Source organism: Hemitrygon akajei, chromosome 1 (assembly GCF_048418815.1).
Source record: "Hemitrygon akajei chromosome 1, sHemAka1.3, whole genome shotgun sequence".
Taxonomy (NCBI): Eukaryota; Metazoa; Chordata; class Chondrichthyes; order Myliobatiformes; family Dasyatidae; genus Hemitrygon; species Hemitrygon akajei.
Genome location: NC_133124.1, coordinates 202,901,179 through 202,927,585, shown reverse-complemented (window position 1 = coordinate 202,927,585; position 26,407 = coordinate 202,901,179). Strand labels below are relative to the sequence as shown.

General features: G+C 39.8%; 1 protein-coding gene across 2 annotated transcripts in view; it reads left to right on the top strand.

Annotated features, from left to right (window-relative positions):
- LOC140734671 (NFU1 iron-sulfur cluster scaffold homolog, mitochondrial-like) overlaps positions 1-19,370 on the top strand; it is a 38,757-nt gene extending 19,387 nt beyond the window's left edge. For both annotated transcript variants that reach the window (XM_073058940.1, XM_073058950.1), the window contains 5 exons: positions 515-581; positions 7,905-8,019; positions 10,505-10,568; positions 14,991-15,165; positions 19,176-19,370. In XM_073058940.1, coding sequence (XP_072915041.1) covers positions 515-581; positions 7,905-8,019; positions 10,505-10,568; positions 14,991-15,165; positions 19,176-19,211 — 457 coding nt within the window. In that variant the 3' untranslated portion in view covers positions 19,212-19,370. The remainder of the gene's footprint in view (positions 1-514; positions 582-7,904; positions 8,020-10,504; positions 10,569-14,990; positions 15,166-19,175) is intronic.
- The last annotated feature ends 7,037 nt before the right edge of the window (positions 19,371-26,407 follow it).

The following is a 26,407-nucleotide window of genomic DNA, read 5'->3' as shown; positions in this document are numbered from 1 at the left end:
GTTGGACCAGTGGCCAGAGATATTATGCAGAGATTTAAATGGCATCCCCTCTGTCTGATCTTAAGGGAGAGACTCTTATTTCGATCACTCTCAGTTTTTTTAATAAAGGGATTTACGTTGGTTTGATGGTGGTAGTGAGAGGAGGTGTGAAGAGGTTAATGTGCTTAGTCTTTCCAGTAAAGGTTGGTAATTTGCATTTCGCAAAGCACCTTTAATCGAGTAAATCACCACGTACAGAACCGGATGGAGACTCAAATGGTCATGGAAACAATTGGAGAGGGATGGTCTGGAATGGTTCCTCTTAAAAGTTATTTCAGAAGGGAGAAAGATAAAGAAGGAGAGGGAGGGAATGCATTGGAATGTGATCAAGTTGGTTGGCTTTTGTGGGGAAGATGGGCAAGAGGCCAGAATTGATGAAATATTGAACTTGCAGAGAGCTGGTTACAGGAAAACACAAGGCAATAGAGGGAGAAATTCTGCTACCTTAAGTGAAGGTCTTCCATTTTATTGTCAGGCAGCTGTTCAGAATCGACGGAGTGAAGGGAGTTTTCTTTGGGCCTGACTTCATCACCATCACCAAGGTAAGGACAAAGTGTGCTGCCACCAAGCAAAAAAACACCTGGGGATGGTTGATAAAATCACAAGATGAGCTGAAAGATTAAATAATGAGAAATTTTCCAACGGACAGTCGCTAATAAAAGATAAAGGTGATTGGCAAAAGAGACAGGTCTGGGCAGCCTGGTGGTGCAGCCCATTGAGCTACTGCCTCACAGCTCCTTTGAAGTGGGTTGAATCCAGACCCCCCCCCCCCCCCCAGTGCTGCCTGTGTGGAGTTTGCATGTTCTCTCTGTGAAACTGCTTGGGTTTCCTCGAGGTGCTCTGATACCCTCTCACATCCCAAAGATGTGCATGTTAGCAGGTTAAATCGCCTCTGTAAATTGCCTCTGGTGAGTAGATGGGCAGTTGAATGTGGGAGAAATAAAATGGGATGTGGAACTGGGTGCTTGATAGTTGGTACAGACACAGTGGGACCTGCTTCTGGGCTGCGTGGTTCCCTGACTCTATCATACAGCCCAGGAAGGGTAAGCTAAGCTGATCCATCAGTAGCTTCACTTTAAGGGAGTTCGGTTTCGTAATTCAAGGTGGGGAAAACCGCAAACTTGGAGAAAAGAACAAGCAAAGAGCTGATGCAGGTCCAATGGTACTGACATCAGTCCTGTAAGATTCTATTCTGTTCAACTTCTGATTTTCTCCAAACTAAGACATAACATCACCTGAGAAAACCATTGTATCAAAGTAGGAGCAGAAACATCTTTCCATTTCAACAAAATAGCCCTTCTGGCCAATAATGTAACATGCAATTGCATGTTGGTCTGATGATGGAGAAATACCATGAATATATTGAGGAATTATACCAAATAAATTCATTTTTAAAGCTTTAGAAATTGTAGAGAAAATAGACTTCCAAAAATGTTTCTTTTTCTTTCTTTTTAAATCTTTTTATTAATTTTTAAACAAACATAAATGAAACATGAATACAGAGAGTTTGAGAGTACATAGTTAATAGTTTAAATAAACATTCAAATAGATGATAATCAATATATAATAACCTCCCAAACTCATGGTAATTACGAACAAAAGAAGTAAAAAAAAAACAAAAAAAAGAGAAAAAGAAAAAAAAACTAACCAACATGGGCCATTGCATTATGTCAAATACATACAGTAGTGCCAATAACTCCATACCTCCATCCAAATAATTAAGGATAATAAAAGTGAGGTTTAGGAAAAGACAATTTAACTCGTATGAAAATGTTGAATAAATGGTCTCCAAGTTTCTTCAAATTTAACTGAAGGATCAAAGACAACACTTCTAATTTTTTTTAAGCTCAAACAAGAAATAGTTTGAGAAAACCACTGAAATATAGTTGGAGGATTAATTTCTTTCCAATTCAATAGAATAGATCTTCTAGCCATTAATGTAACAAATGCAATCATCCGTCGAGCTGAGGGGGATAAACTACTATTATCCGCCATTGGTAAACCGAAAATTGCAGTAACAGGATGCGGTTCGAAATTGATATTCAGAACTGTTGAAATAATACTGAAAATATCTTTCCAGTAATTTTGCAAACAAGGGCAAGACCAAAACATGTGGGTCAATGAGGCAACATCAGAATGACATCTGTCACAGGTTGGATTAACATAAGAATAAAATCGAGCAAGTTTATCCTTAGACATATGAGCTCTATGTACAACCTTAAATTGTATTACGGCATGTTTAGCACAAATAGAAGAAGAATTGACTAATTGTAAAATTTTCTCCCACTGCTCAGTGGGTATAAGACAATGAAGTTCTTTTTCCCATTCCTTCTTAATTTTTTCTGATACTTCTGGCTGTATTTTCATGATCATATTATAAATGATGGCTACTAAACCCTTCTGACAAGGATTCAGAGCTAAAAAAAATTCCGTAATGTCCGATGGACATAATTTCGGAAAAGACTGTAACTCATTATTCAAAAAATTTCTAACTTGCAAATATCTTTTAAAAAAATGAGTTTTAGGTAAATTATATTTATTAGATAGCTGTTCAAAGGACATAAAACTATTATCTAAAAATAGATCACGAAAACATGTTATACCTTTTGTTTTCCATAAAACAAAGGCTTGATCCATAAAAGAGGGCCGAAAAAGAAAGTTAGATATTATAGGGCTTGATAAGATAAACTTATTCAAGCCAAAAAAATTATGAAATTGAAACCATATTTGCAATGTATGTTTAACTTTAGGATTAGTTATTTGTTTATTCCATTTAGATAAAGAAAAAGGAAGTGAAAATCCTAAAATTGAAAACAATGAAAAGTCTTGTACAGATTTACATTCCAAATTCACCCATTGTGGGCAAGCTGCTATAGTCGATTCTTGTGTCCAAAATATTAAATATCGTATATTAACTGCCCAATAGTAAAATCTCAGGTTTGGCAAAGCCAAACCACCCTCCTTCTTAGGCTTCTGTAAATATTTTTTGTTTAGTCTAGGATTTTTATTCTGCCACAGATAGGAAGATATTTTGGAGTCAATAATATCAAAAAAAGATTTAGGAATAAAAATTGGTAATGCTTGAAATAAATATAAGAATTTGGGTAATACCATCATCTTAATAGCATTAATTCGACCAACCAATGACAAAGATAATGGAGACCACCTGGTAACAAGTTGCTTAATTTGGTCAATTAAGGGTAAAAAATTAACTTTAAATAAATCTTTATGTTTTTTGGTAATTTTAATACCCAAATAAGTCAAATAATCTGTGACAACTTTAAATGGTAAATGTTTATAAATTGGAACTTGCATACTTAATAGAAATAATTCGCTCTTATTAAAATTCAATTTGTAACCAGAAAAGTTACTAAACTGAGCAAGCAAGGACGAAATAGCAGGAATAGATCTCTCAGGGTCGGATATGTATAGTAACAAATCATCAGCATATAATGATAACTTGTACGTCCCTTCCCCACGAGTAATACCCAAAATATTAGGTGATTCACGAATGGCTATAGCTAAGGGTTCCAAAACAATGTCAAATATTAAAGGACTTAAAGGACAGCCTTGCCTTGTACCACGGAATAACTGAAAGACAGATCTTTGATTATTGGTAAACACCGAAGCCAAAGGTTTATAGTATATTAATTTAATCCATGATATAAATTTTGAACTAAAATTAAAATGCTGCAACGTATTAAATAAATATGGCCATTCAACTCTATCAAATGCTTTTTCAGCATCTAAGGAAATGACACATTCTGGTATTTTGGGTGAAGGAGTATAAATAATATTAATTAATTTTCTAATGTTAAAAGATGAGTAGCGGTTTTTAATAAATCCAGTCTGATCTTCAGAAATAATTCGAGGTAATATATTTTCTAATCTAGTGGCCAAAATTTTACTAAAAATCTTAAAATCCGTATTCAGCAAGGATCTAGGCCGATAGGATGCACATTCAATGGGGTCTTTATCTTTTTTAAGAATTAAAGAAATAGAGGCTTCATAAAAAGATTGTGGCAATTTACCTATAGTTAACGCATCTTTAAAAATTTTACAAAGCCAAGGAGAGAGTATAGAGGAAAAGGATTTAAAAAATTCTACAGTATAACCATCCGGACCAGGAGCTTTACCGGAATTCATTGAAAACAGTAGCCTCTTTTATTTCAGTTTCCGTAATAGGTGGATCTAGGAATACACTGTCCTCTGTTGTTAATTTTGGGATATTCAATTTTCTTAAAAATTCATCTATTGTAGAAGAATCCTCAACAAATTCTGATTGATATAAAGAATTATAAAAATCTTGAAAGGCTTTATTTATCTCTTTATGGTTGATCGTCAGAGTGCCATCTCGTTTACAAATCCTAGTAATTTGTCGTTTAACCGAAGCAGTTTTCAATTGATTAGCCAATAATTGCCAGACTTGTCTCCATGTACATAAAACTGGGTTCTAGATTTAATTAACTGATTTTCAATCGAAGAGGATAATAACAAACTATGCTCCATTTGAACTTCAACTCTTACTTTATAAAGTTCTTTGCTGGGGGTCACTGAATAAATCTTATCAATTGCTTTGATTTTATCAACCAATGTTAATATTTTAGAATTAGTTCGTTTCCTAACTCCAGCAGAGTATGAAATAATCTGTCCACGAATAAATGCTTTAAAAGTGTCCCATAAAATTCCACTAGAGATCTCTGCTGTAGAATTTGTTGAGAAAAACAAATCAATTTGTTGTTTAATAAAATTAAGAAAGTCTAAATCCTGCAATAAAATAGAGCTGAACCTCCAAGATTTAGCATTAGTAGATGAGTCCATTGTCTTAATAGATAGCTTCAAAGGTGCATGGTCAGAAATGGTAATGGAGTCATATTTACAATCAATAACATCTGTAAGTAAACGGTGATCAATAAAAAAATAATCAATTCTTGAGCAATTATGATAAACATGAGAAACGTATGAAAACTCTTTGTCATTGGGGTGTAAAAAACGCCAAATTTCGGAAATTCCAGAATCAATCATAAAGGAATTAATAAGAGAGGCCGATTTATTCGGAAGAGCTTGGGTGGGCTTAGATCTATCCATCGAAGGGTTTAAACAACAGTTAAAATCCCCACCCATTATCAGCATGTACTGATTCAAATTAGGAAAGGATGTAAATAGACAATTAAAAAATTCAGGACAATCAGTGTTTGGAGCGTAAACATTAACTAAAACAACTTTTTGATTAAAAAGCAGACCAGTAATAAGCAAAAATCTACCTTGTGGGTCTAAAATTGTTTCATAGTGTATAAAGGAGGTTGAAGAATCGCCTCTTACTTTGGCTTGGGAATTCGAGTAATACTGTTGGTCTTTCCAAAACCTAAAAAAACGTTGACTATCCACCTTCCTCACATGAGTCTCTTGTACAAAGATAATATTAGCATTCATTCTGTGGAATACTTTGAATATTTTTTTCCATTTGATCGGATGATTTAAACCATTAGTATTCCAAGAAACAAAATTAATAATCTTATCCATATTGCCAATATTTATTACAATTAACACATAAGGTTAAAAAAAAAGATGAACTCATGAATCCGGAAGAGGGAAGTAAGTTCAAGGAGGAACTGGAAGTCATGACACTGCAACCATTTTTGTAGTTTCGAATCAGCCCATGGAGTAAAACTAAGCGTGAAGCAAGCAAAAAGAAAAATCCCCCTCCCTCCACCCTCAAAACCCCAGGAAAAAAGCCAAAAAGAGGCAAGCAAGCGATCTAATACTAAATTTACTCCCATGTCTCAAGACGGCAACTCAAACAAAAAAGTTAAATAAAAGATACAAACCACCCATATTATAAGAAAGGGTTAGTATAACAAAGATTAAAGTATAAAATTAGTATTATATATATAAAACAAAAGGATTATTAAAACGATAAAACCCATAAATGGATAATATTGTATTAGTGTTTTAAAAGAAAGTCCTTAAACTTATTCAGACACATCAAAATGGATGTGACGTATCCAAACACTAAGGTCTTTCGGGGAAAAGAAACGACATCTTAGAAAAGTTTTTTATTTTTTAAAAAATCTTAATATTTAAACGTTAAAAATATAAAAAAGTGTATGAACTTAAAAGAAAACCCTAATGAGTTACTTTCAAAACTAACAGAATAATGATATAAAAAGAACAAACTCAGAATAAACCAAAAACGGACTTTTACCGTGTGTAAGAAATACATGTAAGCCATCACGTAAAAAAAATCATCATTTTATAAAAGATCCAAATCTATAAACTAATTATTACATTAGTCAACCCGTAGAAACAATAAAGTATTATTCTTCAAGGAATCTTTGAGCATCCGCTGGAGATTTGAACAGCTGATAAGTCCCGTCTTTGAGAGTAACTCTCAATTGTGCTGGAAATAACAGTGCTTGCTTGTAGCCTTCCTGATGAATTTCCGACTTAACTGATTTAAAAGCCATTCTTGCCCTTAAAACTTTGGGACTATAATCTTCCAGAATACAGAATTTAAAATCTTGAAAGCTGATCATACCCTTTTTCCGGGCAGCCCGAATCAAACGTTCTTTGGTATGAGGATAATGGATCCGGAGAATTACTTGTCGTGGTTTCAAACCTAAAGCTGATTGAAAACAAGAAATGCGATGTGCACGATCGATTATTGGAGGGATATCCAGTACTTCTGAGCCGAAGACATCCATTAAAAATTTGGTGAAAAATACAGTGAGATCACCATTCTCAAATTTTTCCGGAATCCCAATTATCCAGAGATTTTGTCTTCGAGAGCGGTTTTCAAGATCAGTGATATTAGATTTATAACGATCCAGCAGTTGAGAAGTCGAAGCTTGCAGTTGTTGCAGAGTTTCAATTATGCGATCTCTCTGGCGAGCTGCATCTTCAAGAACTAAAATACTTGCTTGTTGTTTTTGTGAATCCAGTGTAAGTGATTGAAGTTTTGCGTCGTGTCTTTAAAATTTCATCGAACGTAGAAAGCTTTGAGGTTAATTTATTCTCCAGTTTTTCAAGTCTGTCATCCATGAGTTTCGCAATTGCTTCCAAAGTTAACGGTTCTTTCGTCTGTTTCGATTCCTTTGGTTTAGACATTTCAACGAGTTGAAAATGATTCAAACAATTGAAAAAGATTTCATACGTCTGAACCCCTTTAGAATAGGTATAAACAGATCAATTAGGGGGTGCTTGTAGGTAAAAAAAAGTAAAAGGATTGGAGCAAAGCCTAAAACCGCTTCATTCCATAAGCGCCATCTTGAGACTCCAAATGTTTCAATACAGAACACGACCAAAACATATGTGTCAATGTGGCTGTCTCAGTTTTACATCTGTCACACTGACTATCAACATTAGGAAACATTTTAGACAGTCTCTCCTTTGTCAGATAGTCGAACAGAGAAAATCAGAAGTCGAACTTTTGATCCTCGATTTGATTTTGAGAAAAGGTGGAGTTCATTCGCCCGCTATTATCATCTGATTTGAGTTAATTAATATGGTTTCCTTCCGATTTTTCTTTAAGTGGATTTGAGTTGGTGGATTGATGGGGTTTTTTTCAGAAGCTTGTGTGATATATAGCTCCGGGGTTGTGCTCCCAATGGGTTTTTTTTTGTTTTTGTTTTTTTTTCAAGTTAGTAGGGGTTCTTTTTTTTCCTCCTTTTTCTTTCAAAACAAAATTCTTAACGCTTTATCTTTTCTTATTATTGATATATTGCTTAGCTTTGTTAATCAGTTATTTGCTAATTTAATTCTTTATTGTACATAATGACATATTGACTTAATGTATCTTTGTTAATCTTCAATAATAATAAAAAGATTTAAAAATGAGATGAAGATTCTGTTTTGTATATCTTCAGACAGGCGACGACGTGCAGTGGAAGCTCCTCAAACCCGATGTCTACGCCACCATCATGGATTTCTTTGCATCAGGTCTTCCTGTAGTGACAAGTGAAGATCTGCCTTCCGATACAGGTGAGTGCACCTGCTGATCGATCGGGAGGCGTCGCCCAGACCTTAACAAATAGCAATTCCTTGAGTAGCACTCTCCAAAGGAAAGATTTCGAGGATTAGCTTGATTTGCCACATGTTTGTTGAGACAATCGGTCGTGTGCATTGTTTGTCTCAAATCAAATCAGCAAGGATAGTGCTGGGGGCAGCCCGCAACTGACCACGCACAGCTTACTAACCCAATCCGTACATCTTTGGAATGTGGGAGGAAGCCGAAGCACCCGGAGAAGCTCACGCAGTCAGATAGCGGGGCGAATTGAATCCCATTTGAACAAAGAAGAACAATACAGCACAGTACAGGCCATTCAGCCCACAATGTTGTGCCGACCCTTAAACCCTGCCTCCCAAAGAACAATACAGCACAGTACAGGCCAACTGATTGCTGTAACGTGATTGTACTTACTGCTACACTACTATTCATCATCAATAGTCTTTGTTTTAACAACTTCCCCAACCATTGCAGTTGTATTAACACCCGCTTCTACATCACTTCCTTAAGGACATATATCCAGTGGTATAAAATTAATACAAGTTCTACTTTGGGACAGGAATCAATAGCTATGCACAACAGCGCTGTAAATTTAAGCATCATCATCATCATCATCATTGTAACACATACAAAATGCTGGTGGAACACAGCAGGCCAGGCAGCATCTATAGGAAGAAGTACAGTTGACGTTTCGGGCCGAGACCTTTTGTCAGAGCTAACTGAAAGAAGAGATAGTAAGAGATTTGAAAGTGTGAGGGGGAATGGGGAGATCCGAAATGATAGGAGAAGACAGGAGGGGGAGGGATGAAGCTAAGAGCTGGAAAGTTGATTGGCAAAAGGGATACAGAGCTGGAGGAGGGAGAGGATCATGGGACGGGAGATATCTCTCTACCAAAGGAGTTTTAAGGCCCACCTTCCCTCCCCCTTTCTGTCTCCCTAGGCCTCCCGTCCCATGATCGTCTCCCCTCTCCAGCTCTGTATCCCTTTTGCCAATCTTCTTTCCAGCTATTAGCCTCATCCCTCCCCCTCCTGTCTTCTCTTATCATTTCGGATCTCCCTCTCCCCCTCCCACTTTCAAATCTCTTACTATCTCTTCTTTCAATTAGTCCTGACGAAGGGTCTCGGCCCGAAATGTCGACTGCACTTCTTCCTATAGATGCTGCCTGGCCTGCTGCGTTCCACCAGCATTTTGTGTGTGTTGTTTGAATTTCCAGAATCTGCAGATCTCTTCGTGTTTGCATCATCATCATCATTGTTATGTGCTGTATGTATGACTTGGAAAATCATGGTCTTCCATCTGTCTTTAGTCTGAGAACCCCCTTCGCGTTGTTCTTATTCATTTCTCTATCCACAACTGTTTATTCGTGGCAAATGTTTCGACGTAACTGGTTTTCCATTGCCCTCTTCTGGGCAGTGTCTCTACAAGACGAGTGACCCCAGCCATTATCAATTCTCTTCAATAATGGCGTCAGTGGTCGCATAACGGAACTTGTGATCTACGACCATCCACCACCTCCTCTCATGGCTTCATGTGACCCTAATTGTGGCAGCTAAGCAGGTACTACACCTTGCCCAGGGGTGACTTGCAGCCTAGTGGAGGAAAGGTGGGCCTTAAAACTGCTTTGGTAGAGACATAGCTCCATCCTGCCACCCCACTTCCCTTCTATAAGTAATCCATTGTATCTGTTCTTTTCACTTTTAATTGGGTTTTCTTTCCTGAGAAGAGAATCTTATTTCCCTGAGTGGGTGTTAAGTTGAGTTGTGGGAGGAATGAATACCTTCATGGTTTTGTCTCTGAACTCCTCACTGCCCCTGTCACGTCAGATAAAGGAGCTCTACTGAAGTGTTGGAGACGGGCTGGATGAGGGGTGACACCTTCAGTGCAATACATAAAGCACTCTCTGTTGCTGTAAGAACAGCATGTCGCTTGCCAATGAGAAATCGAAGGCTTGAAGACATCTCTGCACTATTAATGGAATAACTAAAATAGTCATCTGACTTAGCTTCCCATTGCCTTCGTTGTTGGCAGAGTGCTTCTGGCTGTGTGCCCAATGCAGGTGCTTCCAGCTGAGGAGATGGAGTACTCCCTCTCACCCATGCACACAGGCAGATGCTCCTGACCGCTTGCTTCATGCTCCACACATCTCCCTCTCGCCAGGATTGTGTTTGCCTTCCACACCCACACGGTTTTTGCGCTCTCTCCTTCAGGCTTTAGCTCATGATCCACCATGGATTTTGAGGCTGATAATTAACGTTTTAGATAATGAAGGTAAACATAGTGTTTTAGATGTTGCAGACCAGGTCATCTGCCAGTTGGATACGCAGTGACTGCAGCCATCAGCTGCATACCTCCGTTATGGACATAATCGTGTCATAGTTAAAATATGCAACTGACCACAATTTTTTTTTTTAAGTGATTTGCTTTGCTCTCCACTAAGTGGATGAACCCTGTGCTTTCAGCTCCTTCAGAGGAAGATGATGAAGTTGTGGCCATAATTAAAGAATTGTTGGACACCAGAATTCGGTGAGTACCAGTGGAATTCTGACAGAAAGAGTTTCTGTATGAATGAACAAGTTAATCACCATGTATTAACGTAATTTCTCCATAAAGGCCTGCTAAATGCTGAACACAGTCTTTTCACACTATCGTGGGCCTTTTTCCCCACCTCATGAAAAAGTTTTTTCTCTTCCAAGTTATCTTTGGGTGGCCTGTGAATTGCTTTAACTCTGGTGGTCTCCTCATGTCGAATAGTTCAGATCTCAGTTGTTGAATTGATCAAGAATAATGAAAGCTCAAGAGAATCATTTTTCCAACAAACTCTTAATGTACATGGTCAGCTTTTCAGGTGAAAATCATTCAGTGACGAGGGAATATGTCATCACAATCAAGAAGCAATGGGAGGAATCCCTCAATCGCCACGGGAGTCTAAAATGAGGGTTTGGTTCTTTTGATTTTTTGGCAGAGTATAATAGATATAATTCCTGCGATGAAGAATGGCAGAGTTGAGCACCAAAACTTAGTTTGAGATCTTTGTGCCCTACTGAAGAAATTGCTGTTGTATATGCTCTGATTCCCATGAGATATTAAGCCAAAATCTACTTTCTCACGGTCTTCAGGTTGTTGCTGTTCTTAGGAGCTTGATGCTTACAATTTGATCTCTTGTTTCCTCTTATTTCAAGCGGGATTATATTTCAAATGTGACTTCGCCTGTAATAATTTTGTATGTTCTAAGTTTATGAAAATCTATAAAAATGCAAACATTTGTTTCATTATGTTATTTAATCAGTATCTTGACTACTCTTCAATAAAACTCATTGTTGCATACCCTGAGAGTACCAGGGTGGAATGTAAAATTGGCCTATCATATTAATTGAGATGGATCAAAATGCTCCTGATATGTTGGAAGAAGATCAAAACCTACAATTAATAATGTTTTTCAAGTCATTTTAAAAACAGATTTGTGAATTGATTAACGATTCCATCAATTGCATTGAGATTATATGCAATGAAGTTATAACATAAGACCATAAAGCCTTAGAATATAGAAATAGAATCAGGCCATTAGGTCCAAATGGTTCAATTTAATATCAGAGAATGTATACATTATACAATCTGAATCTTGCTCTTCACAGACAATCATGAAACAGGAAAAAAAGCCTAAAGAATGAATGACAGAAACATCAGAACCCCAAAGTTCTCCTCCCCTCCTCCCACACACAAAGAGCAGCATAAGCATTGGCCCTCACCCTCCTTCCACTTGCACCAGCAAAAGCACTAACCCCCCCTCCCCCTCACCATGCAAACAACAGCAAAAGCCCACAAGGAGACCTCGATCTAGAGTCCATAAGAAACTAAAGTGTACCCCAAATCTTTGGTATCTCTAACAGGCTCTCCGTCACTAGTGAGGGAGAGAGAGATCGCTCCTGGACTGAGAGGGGGAGACCAGCAGCTGTCTGTTCCAATGTTACAATCTTCCACGTTGTTTTTCCAAGTCCCCCGACTCGAGGACCAACAGGCTGCCACTCACCATCAGAAAGAGAGAGAAGGGACGGGATTGCTTGAGTTACAGGGGCCTTTACCCGACAGCGGTGCACCCTGACTGCTGTCTTGACGCTTCTATGCTTCAGACATCAACATTGGTGAGGAACCATGTCATCTATGGGGCTGCACCTCAAAGGCATATGTCTTTCAAGGCACACCTGGAGATATTGAAACACCAGTACACACAGCGAGTCCAAGAACCCACTACTCGCGGTGAACTGTAGTCTGAACTGCAGCTGTAGATCCCGGACTCTGACAGGACTCCTGCTACCTTGAAAAGAAAAGAAAGGCATGAGAAAGGAAGAAGAATCTGCTCTGCCATTTCATCATGGCTGACCCATTTCCCTCTCAGCCCCAATCTCCTGCCTTCTCCCCATATCCCTTCATCCCCTGACTAATCAAGAATCTGTCACCCTCTGCCTTAAATATACCCAAAGACTTGTACAGTCTTGCGTATAATAAAGAGAGTGATATTTAAAAGGAAGTCTTCCCAGAACTTCACAAACAAGAGAAAATCTGCAGATGCTGGAAATCCAAGTGACATACACAAAATGCTGGAGGAGCTCAGCAGGCCAGAAGCATCTATTGGGGGGGTGGGGGGGGGAAGTACAGTCGACGTTCCCAGAACCTGTCGGCTATTCACAGTAATTCACCCAGAAAGAAGCAACACTTCCTATAGGAAGTGGAAAGGTACCAGAATAAAAACTAGTTCTGCTTTCACAGGAACAGCCACATGTACATATGTCACACTTTGGAATTTAAATATTATGGGGGCTTGTTCATATTTAGCAGTGATCAGGAGCCAGGTGTTCTTAACCCCGAGGCAGCCTGTATGTCCTGAACTAGTGTGGTTTGTATGCTGTTGTCTGATATTAGACCTGCATGAAGTTGGTTATAAATTCACCAAGTGCTGGCAGCAGTTTGTTTGTTTGAGGTAGCAGTATCAAGAGAGAAAATCTGGTATCCCAGTGCCATTCTACCAAGACAGCACTGCTGCGCTAAGCATATCCAAATCCCTTAGAAAAAACTGGAGCATTTGCATCATGAATGGGTTGGGAACGAAACTCTATATGTCTTGTGATCTGATTAAAATTATGGAAGGATTTGATATAGTAGATACGTACTTCCACTTGCACGTGGAGGCTTGGAGCCAGGGCCAAAAATAAGTTGGGCTCAAGTAATCATTTCATGGAATTCTTGTGAAACTTTGTCCAAAATGTGGTGAGGGTGTAGAAGTTAGTACGTTCACTAGCAAAAGTGCATTTGAAAGGAAACTAGGTAAAGCGATGAGGTTAAAAAGCATGCAAACACTAGATGGCAGCCATGGACTCAGTTCCCTTTCACTGCTCAGAGAAGGAAGTGCCCAAAGGGATCAGGGCTTGGCTGTTCACGACCAACGCATATAAAATGCTGGAGAAACTTGACAAATCAGGCAGCATCTGTGGGGGGATATAAGCAGTCAACTTCTCGGGCTGAGCCCCTTCATCAAGACTGGGAAGGAAACCAGAATAAGAAGTGGGGGGAGGGGAAGGTGTAGACGGTGGCAGGTGATGAGGGAGGGAGAAGGTGGGAGCCCCGGTTAAGGGGGGATGAAGTAAGAAGCTTGGAGGAAATGGGCATAAGAGGTTCCCAGTCTGGCCTCTTACCTTTCCTCACCTGCCTATCACCTTCCCCTGGGTCTCCTTCCCTTTCTCCTGTAGTCCACTCTTCTCTTATATCAGCTTCCTTCCTTCCCAGCCCTTTACCTTTCCCACCCTCCTGACTTCACCTATCATCTTCTAGCTACCCCCCACCCCCGCCTGCCTTTTTATTCTGGTGCCTTCCACTTCCTTTCCAGTCCTGATGAAGGGTCTCAGCCCGAATCGTCAACGCTTTATTCATTTCCATAATGACCTGCTGAGTTCCTCCACCATTTTGCATGTGTTGCTGAAGAAGGAGTCTGATAGGAGAGGACAGTAAAGGAAGGAGGGGGGAGAAATTATCAGAAGTTAGTGAAAAAACCATTCATGCCATCAGGTGGGAGGCTACCCTGATAGAATATGTGTTGCTCCTCTTAAGTGAGTTTCTTCTGTCCTTTACCTCATTTCACCTCTGTCCCTCCTTTTCTCTTTTTCTATTCATCATTTGATTAACCTTTCACCTCATCATTTCTCCTCACCTACCCATCATCTCCCTCTGGATTCCCTCTTCCTTTCCTTCCTTCCATGATCCACTGTCCTCTCCTATTAGATTCCTTCACCTGTACTCCCTGACTTGCTGACTTCCACCAGCATTTTGTGTGTGTTGCTCAAGATTTCCAGTATCTGCAGAATCTCTTCTGTTTATGATTGGCTGCTCATGATCTCCTGAGGCTTTTGGATTCTATACATACCACTTGAGCTAATAACGTGCAAGAAAATGAACTATTCAAAGAGAGGTAGAAGCTGTTGAAGCAGTGCTGCCAGGATAATCAAGGACACGGCCCACCCAACCAGCACACTTTTTGTCCCTCTTCCCTCCGGGAGAAGGTTCAGGAGCTTGAGGATTCATACGGCCAGATTTGGGAACAGCTTCTTTCCAACTGTGATAAGACTGCTGAATGGATCCTGACCCGGATCTGGGCCGTACCTTCCAAATATCCGGACCTGACTTGCGCTACCTTACTTTCCCTTTTCTATTTTCTAATTATGATTTATAATTTAAATTTTTATTATATTTACTTTGATTTGTACTTCAGGGAGCGCGAAGCACAGAATCAAATATCACTGTGATGATTGTACGCTCTGGCATCAATTGTTTGGTGACAATAAAGTAAAGAAAAGAAAAAGAACTCTGTAGATGTACAAGTTGACATAAAGTGCAGATACGACATAGTGTTTAAAGTGACTGAGCTATCTGTATTTTCCCCAACTTGGCAATTGGCAGGCCGACTGTTCAAGAGGATGGGGGTGATGTGATTTACAAAGGGTTTGAAAATGGCATCGTGAAGCTGATGTTGCAGGGTTCCTGCACCAGCTGCCCGAGCTCCATCATTACACTGAAGAGTGGAATTGAAAATATGTTGCAGTTCTATGTCCCAGAAGTGGAAGGTGTTGAGCAGGTAAGTGGGCCAATCTGACATGAATTTAGATTATTGTAAGTTGGGTCAACTTTTGAGAAGGAATGTTTGGACATGCAAAGAACCTGGGTGGTAGGGTTACTAGAAGTTGCTCCACCATCTGGAAAAATCATACCTAATCTTCACCATCCGATACTACACAGCAACCTTTGGTTCTTATAGTTCTACAAAACTTATCATTCTCAGTCTGAATATACTCTGAGCTTTCACAACCTTTAGAATGAATAAGCACTCCAAAACGTTATAGTCCTTAAGACACACATTGCCTATAAAAATTATTCACCCCCTTGGAAGTTTTCATGTTTTATTGTTTTACAACATTGAATCACAATAGATTTAATTTGGCTTTTTTTGACACTGATCAACAAAAAAAGACACATGGGATAAAGTGAAAACAGACCTCTACAAATTTAGCTAAATTAATTACAAATATAAAGCTCAAAATAATTGATTGCTTAAGTATTCATCCCCTTTAATAGAGTATGACACCCCAAATCATCACTGATGTAGCCAATTGGTTTTAGAAGTCACAAAGTTAGTTAAATGGAGATCACCGTGTGCAGTCAAGGTGTTTCAATTGATTGTAGTAAAAATACACCTGTATCTGGAGGGTCCAACTACTGATGAGTCAGTATCCTGGCAAAAACTACACCATGAAGACAAAAGAACACTCCAAGCAACTCCATGAAAAGGTTATTGAAAAGCACAAGTCTGAAGAACAATACAAGAAAATTTCCAAGTCATTAAATATCCCGGCGTGCAATTAAGTCAATCATCAAGAAATGGAAAGAATATGGCATAGCTGCAGATCTGCCTAGAGCAGGCTGTCCTCAACAACTGAGTGACCATGCAAGAATGGGACTAGTGTGGAGGCCACCAAGAGATCTCTGACAATTGTGCAGGAGCTACAAGTTTCAGTGGTTGAGATAGGAGGGACTGTGTATACAACAACTGTTGCCCGGGTGCTTCACTAGTCACAGCTTTATGGGAGAGTGGCAAAGAGAAAGCCACTATTGGGGAAAAAAATAACTCATGAAATCTTGGCTCAAGTTTGCCAGAAGGCATGTGGGAGACTCTGAAGTCAGCTGGAAGAAGCTTCTATGGTCTGATGAAACTAAAATTGAGCTCTTTGGCCATCAGACTAAATGCACATCATCATACACATACCATCCCTGCCGTGAAGCATGGTGGTGGCTGCATTATACTACAGGGATGCTTCACTGCAGCAGGCCCTGGAGCTTGTGAAGGTAGAGGGTAAAATGAATACAACAAAATACAGGGAGATCCTGGAGGAAAACCTGATGCAGTCTGAAGAGAGCTGCGACTTGGGTGGGAGAAGATTTGTTTTCGAGCAAGACAATGACCCTAAGCATAAAATCAAAGCTACACAGGAATGGCTTAAAAACTACAAAGTTAATGTCCTGGAGTGGCTAAGTCACAGTCTAGACGAAAAATCAAATTGAGAGTTTGTGGCTGGACTTGAAAAGGGCTGTTTACTCAGAATCCCCAATGAAATCTGATGGAGCTTGAGCAGTTTTGTAAAGAAGAAAATTGCAGTGCCCAGATGTGCAAAGCTGATAGAGACCTATCCATACAAACTCAAGATTGTATGTGCTGCCAAAGGTGCATCTACTAAATACTGACTGAATGGGGTGAATACTTGTGCATTCAATTATTTTGTGTAAGTTATTTAGATCACTTTGTAGAGATCTGTTTCACTTTGACATGGAAGAGTCTCTTTTTGGTTGATCAGTGTCCAAAAAAGAGCCAAATTAAATCCACTGGAATTCAATAAACAAATAAAACATGAAAACTTCCAAGGTGGGTGAATACTTTTTAAAGGCAATGTCGAAGCAGAATTAGGCCACTCAGCCCTTCGAGTCAGCTCCACTATTCAATTATGGATGATTTGTTTTCCCTCTCAACTCTGTTCTGCGTTTTCTCTCTAACCTTTGGCACCCTTATTAATTAAGAACCTGTCAACCTCCATTTTAATGACTTGGCCTCCTCAGCTCTTTTGTGGCAATGAATTCCAGAGATTCCCTATTTTCTGGCTTAAGCAATTCCTCCTCGTCCCTATTATAAAGGAACATCCTTGTATTCTAAGGCTGTGCTCTCTGGTCCTAGACTCTTCCACTACCTCTCCACATCCACTCTTATCTAGGCCTTACAGTATTTCAGTGTAGGTTTCAATGAGATCACTTTTCATTCTTCTAAACTCAAGTGAGTACAGGTTCATAAGCATCAAACGCTCCTTATACGTTAACCCTTTCATTCCTGCGATCATTCTCCTGAAACCCCTCTGGACCCTCTCCAATGCCAGCAGATCTTTTAGATATGGGGGCCCAAACCTGCAGGCAATACTGCACATGTGGTCTGACCAATGTCTAATGAAGTGTTAGTATTACATCCTTACTTTAGTATTCGAGTCCTAAATGGCAGAAATTCTGACATTGCACACCCTTGACTGAATTAATCCCAGCGAGTAGAGATACCACTGCATAAACCCTCCCGTGCCCCTAAAATTTAAATGTGATAATCTCTCTTTTTAAAAAAAGAACCTCAGATAATCTAGACCTAGTGTTCGGGGATAATTGTCTTCTCAGAGTCAGTCTATTGGATTTGTTGCTCTCACCCTGAGACGCACATATTTTGGGTAAGAAAAGCCAATTCTATTGGAACTGAAAACTTGCCGCCCCGATGAGAAGGCCTGTAAGTTCACATTATGCAGGGTGGAAATAGTGTTTCCTAGTTTAATACTTGCTTCTCAGCATTTAACATCCCCCAAGATGCTCTGTTGATCTCCCTCCTTGAACAAGTGCAGTAATGCCACAGTGTTTTGGGGTCAGGAGTTTCAGGATTCAGGATGACAAAAGAACAACTGTTAAGTCAGTGCTTGATCACTTTGAAGGGAGTTTGCGGGTGGGTGTTCTTTTGTGCCTGCTGCTCTACAAATTGATGAAGTTTAGTGAGTAACTGCAGGTACTAAATACTGTGGTCACTGCACTGCAGGTACTTGGGTTTGCAGATGGAGAGATGTTATAATGGAGCTTCACACACAAAATGTCGGAGGAATTCAGCAGGCCAGGCAGCGATCTATGGAAAAGGTTGAGACCCTTCATCAGAACTGGATAATAATATGAGAATTCAGAGTGAGAAGGTGGGGAGAGCAGAGGAAGAAGTACAAGGTGATAGGTGAAACTAGGAGAGGAGGAGGGAGTGAAGTAAAGAGCAGCGAAGAGGATTAGTGAAAGAGATAAAGGGCTGGAGAAGGGGGAATCTAATAGGAGAGGGTAAATTCCATGGAAGAAAGAAAGAGCACCAGAGGGAGGTGATGGGCAGGTAAGGAGATAAAGTGAGACAGGGAAACGGGAATGGTGAAATGGGGGGGGGGGGGGGGGGTAATTACCAAAGGTTCAAGAAATTGATATTCATGCTATCAGGTTGGAGGCAACCCAGACGGAATATGAGGTGTTGCTCCTCCAATCTGTGTGTGGCCTCATTGCAGCAGTAGAGGAGGCCGTAGACTGACATGCCAGAATGGGAATTGGAAGCAGAATTAAAATGGGTGGCCACCAGGAGATAATGCTTTTTCTAGTGGATGGAGCTTAAGTGCTCAGCGAAGTGATCTCCCATTCTACGTGAGGCCTCACTGATATGCAGGAGGCCACGACGGGAGCACTGGGTACAGTATATGACCCCAACAGACTCACAGGTGACGTGTCGCTTCATCTGGAATGACTGTTTGGGGTCCTGAATGATAGTGAAGGCAGAGGTGTAGGAGCAGGTATGACACCTGTTCCACTTGCATGGATAAGTACCAGGAGGGAGATCAGTGGGGAGTGGCAAATGGGCAAGGGAGTCACATAGGGAGTGATGTTTCCCAAGTTCAGACCTTTTGACCTTCATTGATAATCCCACTCAGTAGGCATGAGGAATATAATTTTTAAAAATTTAAGATACAATGGAGTTTATTTATCATATTTTAACAGGTTGTAGATGAAGAAAATGAAAATGGGCTTTTGTGAATTGTTCCATTTAAGTCCAAGCATCACCCATAGTCTGATCATTATGCTTCAATCAAGAGGCTGTCTGTTGTCGTTGTGCACCCGAACAAGTGATGAGATTAATGTTTTACCAAGCTGTAATGTAATATATTTTGCAATAAAGAATTTTAAGCTCTTTGAGACAGTTTCATCCTGATCCTTTGATAGTGTTCCAACTAGGATATGCAATGTTTTGTTTCATTGTTCTCGTTTTGTTTCATTGTTCTACCCTCCATTCCTGCCTCTTGGGAGAATGTGGCGCCTTAAGTCTGTTCAATAAAATTGTGTTTTATCCTGAGGTACCGCTTGTACCTCAGTTTTCTAAAATCTGCTATTCCTCTATCATATTAGAATGGTCTTCAGTGAGGTGTTGATTATTATGATGTCTTTGGGGAGCTACATACCAATTTACATAATTGCAACACTCCTCTTGCATAAGGGGAAGTAAGCATGAAATGGCAGAAGGATTGGTGGGGAAGAAAAGGCAAATCACAGGGTCACAAACATAGATTGCAGAACGTTTTAAACAGGAAGTAAATTATCTTAAAAATCTCTAGAAACACACTCAAAATGCTGGAGGGACTCAGCAGGTCAGGCAGCATCTATAGTCAGGAATAAAGAGTCATCGTTTCAGGCCAAGACTTTCATGAAGACTGGAAAGTGCTTTAACGATCGAAAATTCAAAGGCTGCAGAGAGAAGAGAGCATGGCCTGGATGGTGTGGGGGTCCTTGATGCCGGATCAGAATGGACCAACATTTATGAGATTGGTCTATTTTTCACACAATGTGATCTGGTAGCATGAATCTGAATCAGGTTTAATATCATAGGCATATGTCTTGTAGCAGTACATAATATAATGCAATATATAACAAAAACTATAAATTACAATAAGTACTGAATATATAAAAATAAAATTAGTTTAACTAAGTAGTGCAAAAAGAGAGGGGAAAATACTGAGGTAGTGTTCATGGGTTCATAGTCCATTCAGAAATCTGATGGAGATGGGGAAGAAGCTGTTCTTGAAACATTGAATGTGTGCCTTTAGGCTCCTGTACCTCCTCAGTGGTCGCAATGAGAAGAGGGCATGTCTTGGGTGATGGGGGTCCTTAATGATGGATGCCACCTTTTAGAAGATGTCTTGGGTGCTGGAGAGTTTGGTACCCATGATGAAGCTGACTAGGTTTACCACTTTCTGCAGATTAGAACCAGTTGATGAAAATAGAATCTGATGTTAATGTCTCTTGTAGAGAGTTTCCTCAATATCAGAGGATTTAGTTAAGTACCGTAGATGTCATTTTCTCAAAAGCTATGCATCTAACAATAAACACACACAAAATGCTGGTGGAACGCAGCAGGTCAGGCAGCATCTATAGGGAGAAGCGCTTTCGACATTTCGGGCCGAGACCCTTCGTCAGGGCTAACTGAAAGGAAAGATAGTAGGAGATTTGAAAGTAGGAGGTGGAGGGGAAAATGCAAAATGATAGGAGAAGACCGGAGGGGGTGGGGTGACGCTGAGAGCCAGAAAGGTGATTGGCAAAAGGGATACAGAGCTAGAGAAGGGAAAGGATCATGGGACGGGAGGCCTAGGGAGAAAGAAAGGGGGAGGGGAGCACCAGAGGGAGATGGAGAACAGGCAGAGTGATGGGTAGAAAGAGAGAAAAAAAAAGGAGGGGGAAAAAGCTAAATATTATCAGGGATGGGATAAGAAGGGGAGAAGTCAGTATTCATGCCATCAGGTTGGAGACTACTCAACCGGTAAATAAGGTATTGTTCCTCCAACCTGAGTGTGACTTCATCTAACAATAAGCTGATTCACAAATAGCCAATCTCCAAAGTTTCCTTGCATTCAACCAAGGAGAAAACAATTATTGTTAGAGAAGCCTTAGAGTTGAAGATACTGGTTTGCATCACAACACTGTGGGTTCTGAGGTAAGTGATGACATCCATGTGGGACCTCATTGGAGCTTGATAGGCTGAGTTGGATTGTTGTGACTTTCCACTTTCCCTTGATGTGCAATTGTCCGATTCAAAGGAACAGGAGTCCCAAAAGTTTAAAAGGAGCAGAGAGATACAGGCTCAGTCTGGATTTAATTATTTTAATCTTACAGTCTTTAGCCAAACTAATAACCTGCTGCTGGCTGTCAGTGTCTTCGGATCCCCAGAATTCCAGACTTCTGATCTCCACTCGCCAGCACTGTATATCCCTGCTGCTCTTTAAACTCTCAAGCCTCGCCCCCTGCTCCTTTTTAACTCTGGTGATATCACAGGACAGCTGATTAGAGCATAGAAATCTACAGCACATTGCAGACCCTTTGGCCCACAATGTTGTGCCAACCATGTTCCTACTCTAGAAACTGCCTAGAATTACCCTACCACATAGCCCTGGTGGTATCACAGAACAGCTGATTGGTGCATATTTCTTTCCAGTTGCTTCTGATTGGCCAAAATAATTAAAATGGGATGTTGGTATATTTAATAATGACATGATTAAACTAATTAATCCAGATTAGTTACATAGATGTAAGTGTACAGCAGATGACATGTTTGGCTACAACTTTTGGAAACTAGTGGACCCCAGTTGTGGCCCTACTTGCTGTAAGTGCTAACGGCTCGATGACCGTTGTTGGCTCAGATTTGATGAACAATGAATCCTCACTTGCATTACGTGTGTTAATTTTCTTTATTCAAAAAGAAAGCCATAGAACAGGGTAATGAAGGGGTGATTAAAAGTCAAAGTGTGATAGGAAGGGGCAGAAAATACAAGAAAAACTGCGGCAACAATGTAGAGTTGGATCAGTGATAATTGTAACAGTCAGTTTATAAAAAAATTTTATCTGAATCCACACGGCATTTGTATCCAAGTAGATGAGTTGAAGACACAAATAGAAATAAATCAGTTTTACAGAGATGTGGGTGAAAGGTAACAGGGATTGTAAGCTGAAATATCCAGGGTATTTAATGTTCCAAAAAAGATTGGCATAAGGGAGATGGCATGGCATTGTCATCAATGATGTTATCAGAGTTGTTGTTTAATATAAGTATATGTCTAGTGGATCGTGGTGTTGAACCGGTTTGGTAAAATAAGGAAAAGCCGAGGAAAGAAAGCACAGATGGGTCAATGAATTCCCCCAAGTATTCCATCAACGTATAAATCATTTAATGTGTATAAGGAGTATATCATGCTGGACAGTATTCTGGAGTTAGGGAATATAGCAAATATTAATCTCGCCAACTACCAGTCTTCAGACCTTAAACGTGGACAGTAGATTGAATTTAAGGAGTCCCGAACAACAGTATCCCTGGAGCTGTGGACTGAATTTGATTGCAAACCAGACAATGCTGATTAACATTCATTTTGGGTGTCTGGAGCGTTGGTGTGAATATACCAATCCTCATAGAGTGAGCAGCTTCAAGTTCCTGGGTGTCAAGACCTCTGAGGATCTAACCTGGTCCCAACATATCAATATAGTAATAAAGAAAGCAAGACAGCAGCTATACTTTATTAGGAGTTTGAAGAGATTTGGCATGTCAACAAATACACTCAAAAACTTTTGTAGTTGTACCGTGGAGAGCATTCTGACAGGCTGCATCACTGTCTGGTATGGAGGGGCTACTGCACAGGACCGAAAGTAGCTGTAGAAGGTTGTAAACCTAGTCAGCTCAATCTTGGGCACTAGTCTGCAAAATACCCAGGACATCTTTAGGGAACAGTGACTCAGAAAGGCGGCGTCCATTATTAAAGACCTCCAGCACCCAGGGCATTCCCTTTTCTCACTGTCTGTTACCATCAGGTAGGAGATACAGAAGCCTGAAGGCACACACTCAGCGATTTAAGAACAGCTTCTTCCCCTCTGCCATCTGAATCCTAAATGGACATTGAAGCTTTTGGACACTATCTCACTTCTTTTAATACACAGTATTTCTGTTTTTGCATATTTTAAAAAATCTATTCAATATACATCATGGATTTACTTGTTTATTTATTACTATGTTTATTTTTTTTCTCTCTGGTAAATTATGTATTGCATTGAACTGCTGCTGCTAAGGTAACAAATTTCATGTCACATGCCAGTGATAATAAACCTGATTCTGATTCTGATGCTGGTGTTTGATAATTATATTTAATTCAAAGGAAGTATTGTAGATGCATTGTAACTATAGAATTGTCCTGCTGTTACCTTTGACCTTCAGCATATAAGGGTATAGAAGGGTACTCCCTTCTGCCGCTGGCGTGGGATGGCGAGTCTGTCGGGACCCTGGGGACTTGTGGGAACTGTGGTGATTTCTTTTGAACTTACAGTCCTTTAACATATTGGACTATTTTTACTGTGCCCATAGTCTGTTTTTTTAATCAATTATGCTATTGTTTTCACTGTTGTAACTATATGTTGTAATTATGTGGTTTTTGTGCAGGTCTTGTGACTTTAGTTTTTGGTCTTGTTTTTGTCTGGTGGATTTGGAGCTCCTTTTCCGAGGAACGCTCTAGACGGTAGCGCGATGTTAATACTCAGCAGCCTCTCCGGACTCTGGATTGGGGATTGCCAAGCGTTACGTGGATTTTCTGGTGTAGTCTGTTTTGTCATTTGCTTTTGTGATATCATTCTGGGGGAACGTTATCTCATTTTTTAACTGCATTGCATTTGTGGTTTCAAAATGACAATAAACTGAATCTGAATCTGAATATAAAATGCCAGGCTTCTGCTTCCAAGAGTGTCACAATATGATGTCTGCTGCTTGTTTTTGTTGTACAGAATACTTCTGTATCCACTAGCTTCAGTGTCTCTCCCGGAGCTTTGTTCATGTCACATATCGTATGGGGTTCAAGGGTTTATTTATTATCAAAGTACACAACTCTGAAATCCTCCTCCTTCAGATAGCCATGAAATAAAGAAAGAAAAGAACGACAGCATTATCATTGACCCCTAATCCCTCTCCCCGCCCAAAAAAACGAACCAAACTGGAACAGCCACATCAACCCCCAAATTCCCCTCTCCCACACACAAAAAGGAGAGGATTGGGTGAAAACGCAGAATATAAAAAACTATAAAACTGGAAAGAAAAGTCTGTAGTCCCATGTCCATATTCAAAACACTAAAACCCTGGTTAACATTCTCTGGGCACAGTGGCAGGCCTCTCTCTCTCCGGCAGCAGAGTGATCCCACCAGCGATCAAAAGGCAGTCTCTCTTCTTCTGTAGCAGAGTGATCCCCTGACGATCAATTTTAATTTTCATCTATATATTGATTGGACTAATCAAGCTATTGAGGGCACCATGGATGAGGAATTTGAGAAGTTCCTTGCAGGCTGTTCCTTCGATATTATGAAACTACCCAAGCAGAAGCTATTTTAGATTTAGTCATGTATATTAATGTAGGATTAAGGAGATGTAAGCCAAAGGAAACACTGATAGGTGAGCAGTGGCAGATATTTAGGCAGTTACTTCATTATACTCAGCAGAAATGTATGCCCTCGGAAAGAGAGACTCAGTGAGAAAGATGAACCATGATTTACAAAGAAAGACAAGGAAAATATTACACCAGGCACTAAAACATAGATAATGACAAAAGCTGGTGGTAGACCAGAGGATGGAATAAGGAATAGTGGGAGAAAAGCTAAAAACTAATAAGGAAGAATGAAATTAATTATCAGAGTAAACTGGCAACTAATATCACAACAATCAGCAAAGTCTCCTATATATAAACAGAAAGAGATTTCCCAAAGAAACTGTGAGACCTCTGGAGAGTAAAACTGGAACATTAATTACTATAAAGAACTGGCGGATGATTAAACCGCTGTATTAGCGTCGATCTTTTTTTTTGTCTTAGCTTTCTTTACATACGTTTGTCTATAAACCTTTAATAACTTGTGGTTCTTGTAACTCTATACTCATGTTGTGCTCAATCAGTACCAGGTTTCCTTATCAACCTACCGGTAGTTTAGATCGGTCTGCAGTATAATGGGAGAACAGGTGGCTGGGTACTTTGACTTCTTTTTACTTGCCTTATTTGCTGTTACAGACTGATCCTGCCTGGCCTGTACTATGATAAGCATCTAATAAAACAGCTGTAGTTACAAGATTTGTGACTCATTCTTGACTTCCAAAGAATCTTCAGAACAATATCTTCTCCAGATCTAACAACACTGTGTCATGAACAGGATAGTTAAGAGGATTAAGAACAGGAAGAATCTAGATGAGTCAGCAAAATCTATCGTGCACATTCAGAAGGAGGTAAGACATTACTTTCCTAACCACCAGAGAATCTTCTCGTTCTTTCCTCAACGCACTGTTCCTCTTGACAAGTTACTTTTCTAGTCTCTCATTTCCTGTCAGTGACCTTACATCCAGATACCCCTGCACCTAGCATTACTTTATGTAAATCTGTCTATGTATGTAAGCTAATCTTATGCCTATATGGCCACACTCAAAACCGGTTACTTGTACAGTGTGTATATTTATAGGATTGTTTTTATATCCACATTTATTGTGTTCCTTATCTTTACTGTGTTTTTATAATGCTGCACCTGCCATAATAATCCTTTCATTCTCCTTTACACTCGTGTCCTGAACCTTGAATGTATTTACAGAAACCCAAGAGTGAAGCTGAATCTCCTCTTCTCTGCTCTATTTTAAAAGAAGTTTAACAGTACTGTTTGGCCATGTATAGTCTATTAATTTGACAATTTACCACAATCTATTCAGCTGTGTATGGTACGCTTGAATTTCAATTGTACCATCTATTGATTCGGGCTATAGGTTCTCAGGAAGCGAACAATTGTTCTGTATATACACATGTAATAGAATTGAAGCTATGGTTACAATAGAGGGGAAACCCACAGTACTAGACAGGAAGGGAGAACTGAACCTCCAGTTGTTCTATGGGTATAATTTCTTATCTGAACGAAGTATTTCAACTCTGAGAGTAGTGAAGAAATCAGAATGAAATATACCATTTAAATGAAATCAGAAGCCAGCCGGTGGTGTAGTGGCATCAACACCGGACTTTGAGGCCAATGGTCCCAGGTTCAAATCCAGCCAGCCCCTTGCACGCTTTCCATCCGTGCTGGGTTGAGCATTGAGCTAGCAACTCGGCCTCGTAAAAAAATAGATCAATGCTAAGGATATGGCAAAAAATGCCACCCAAGGCGTAACAACAATAAATGAAATCACTGCTGAGACT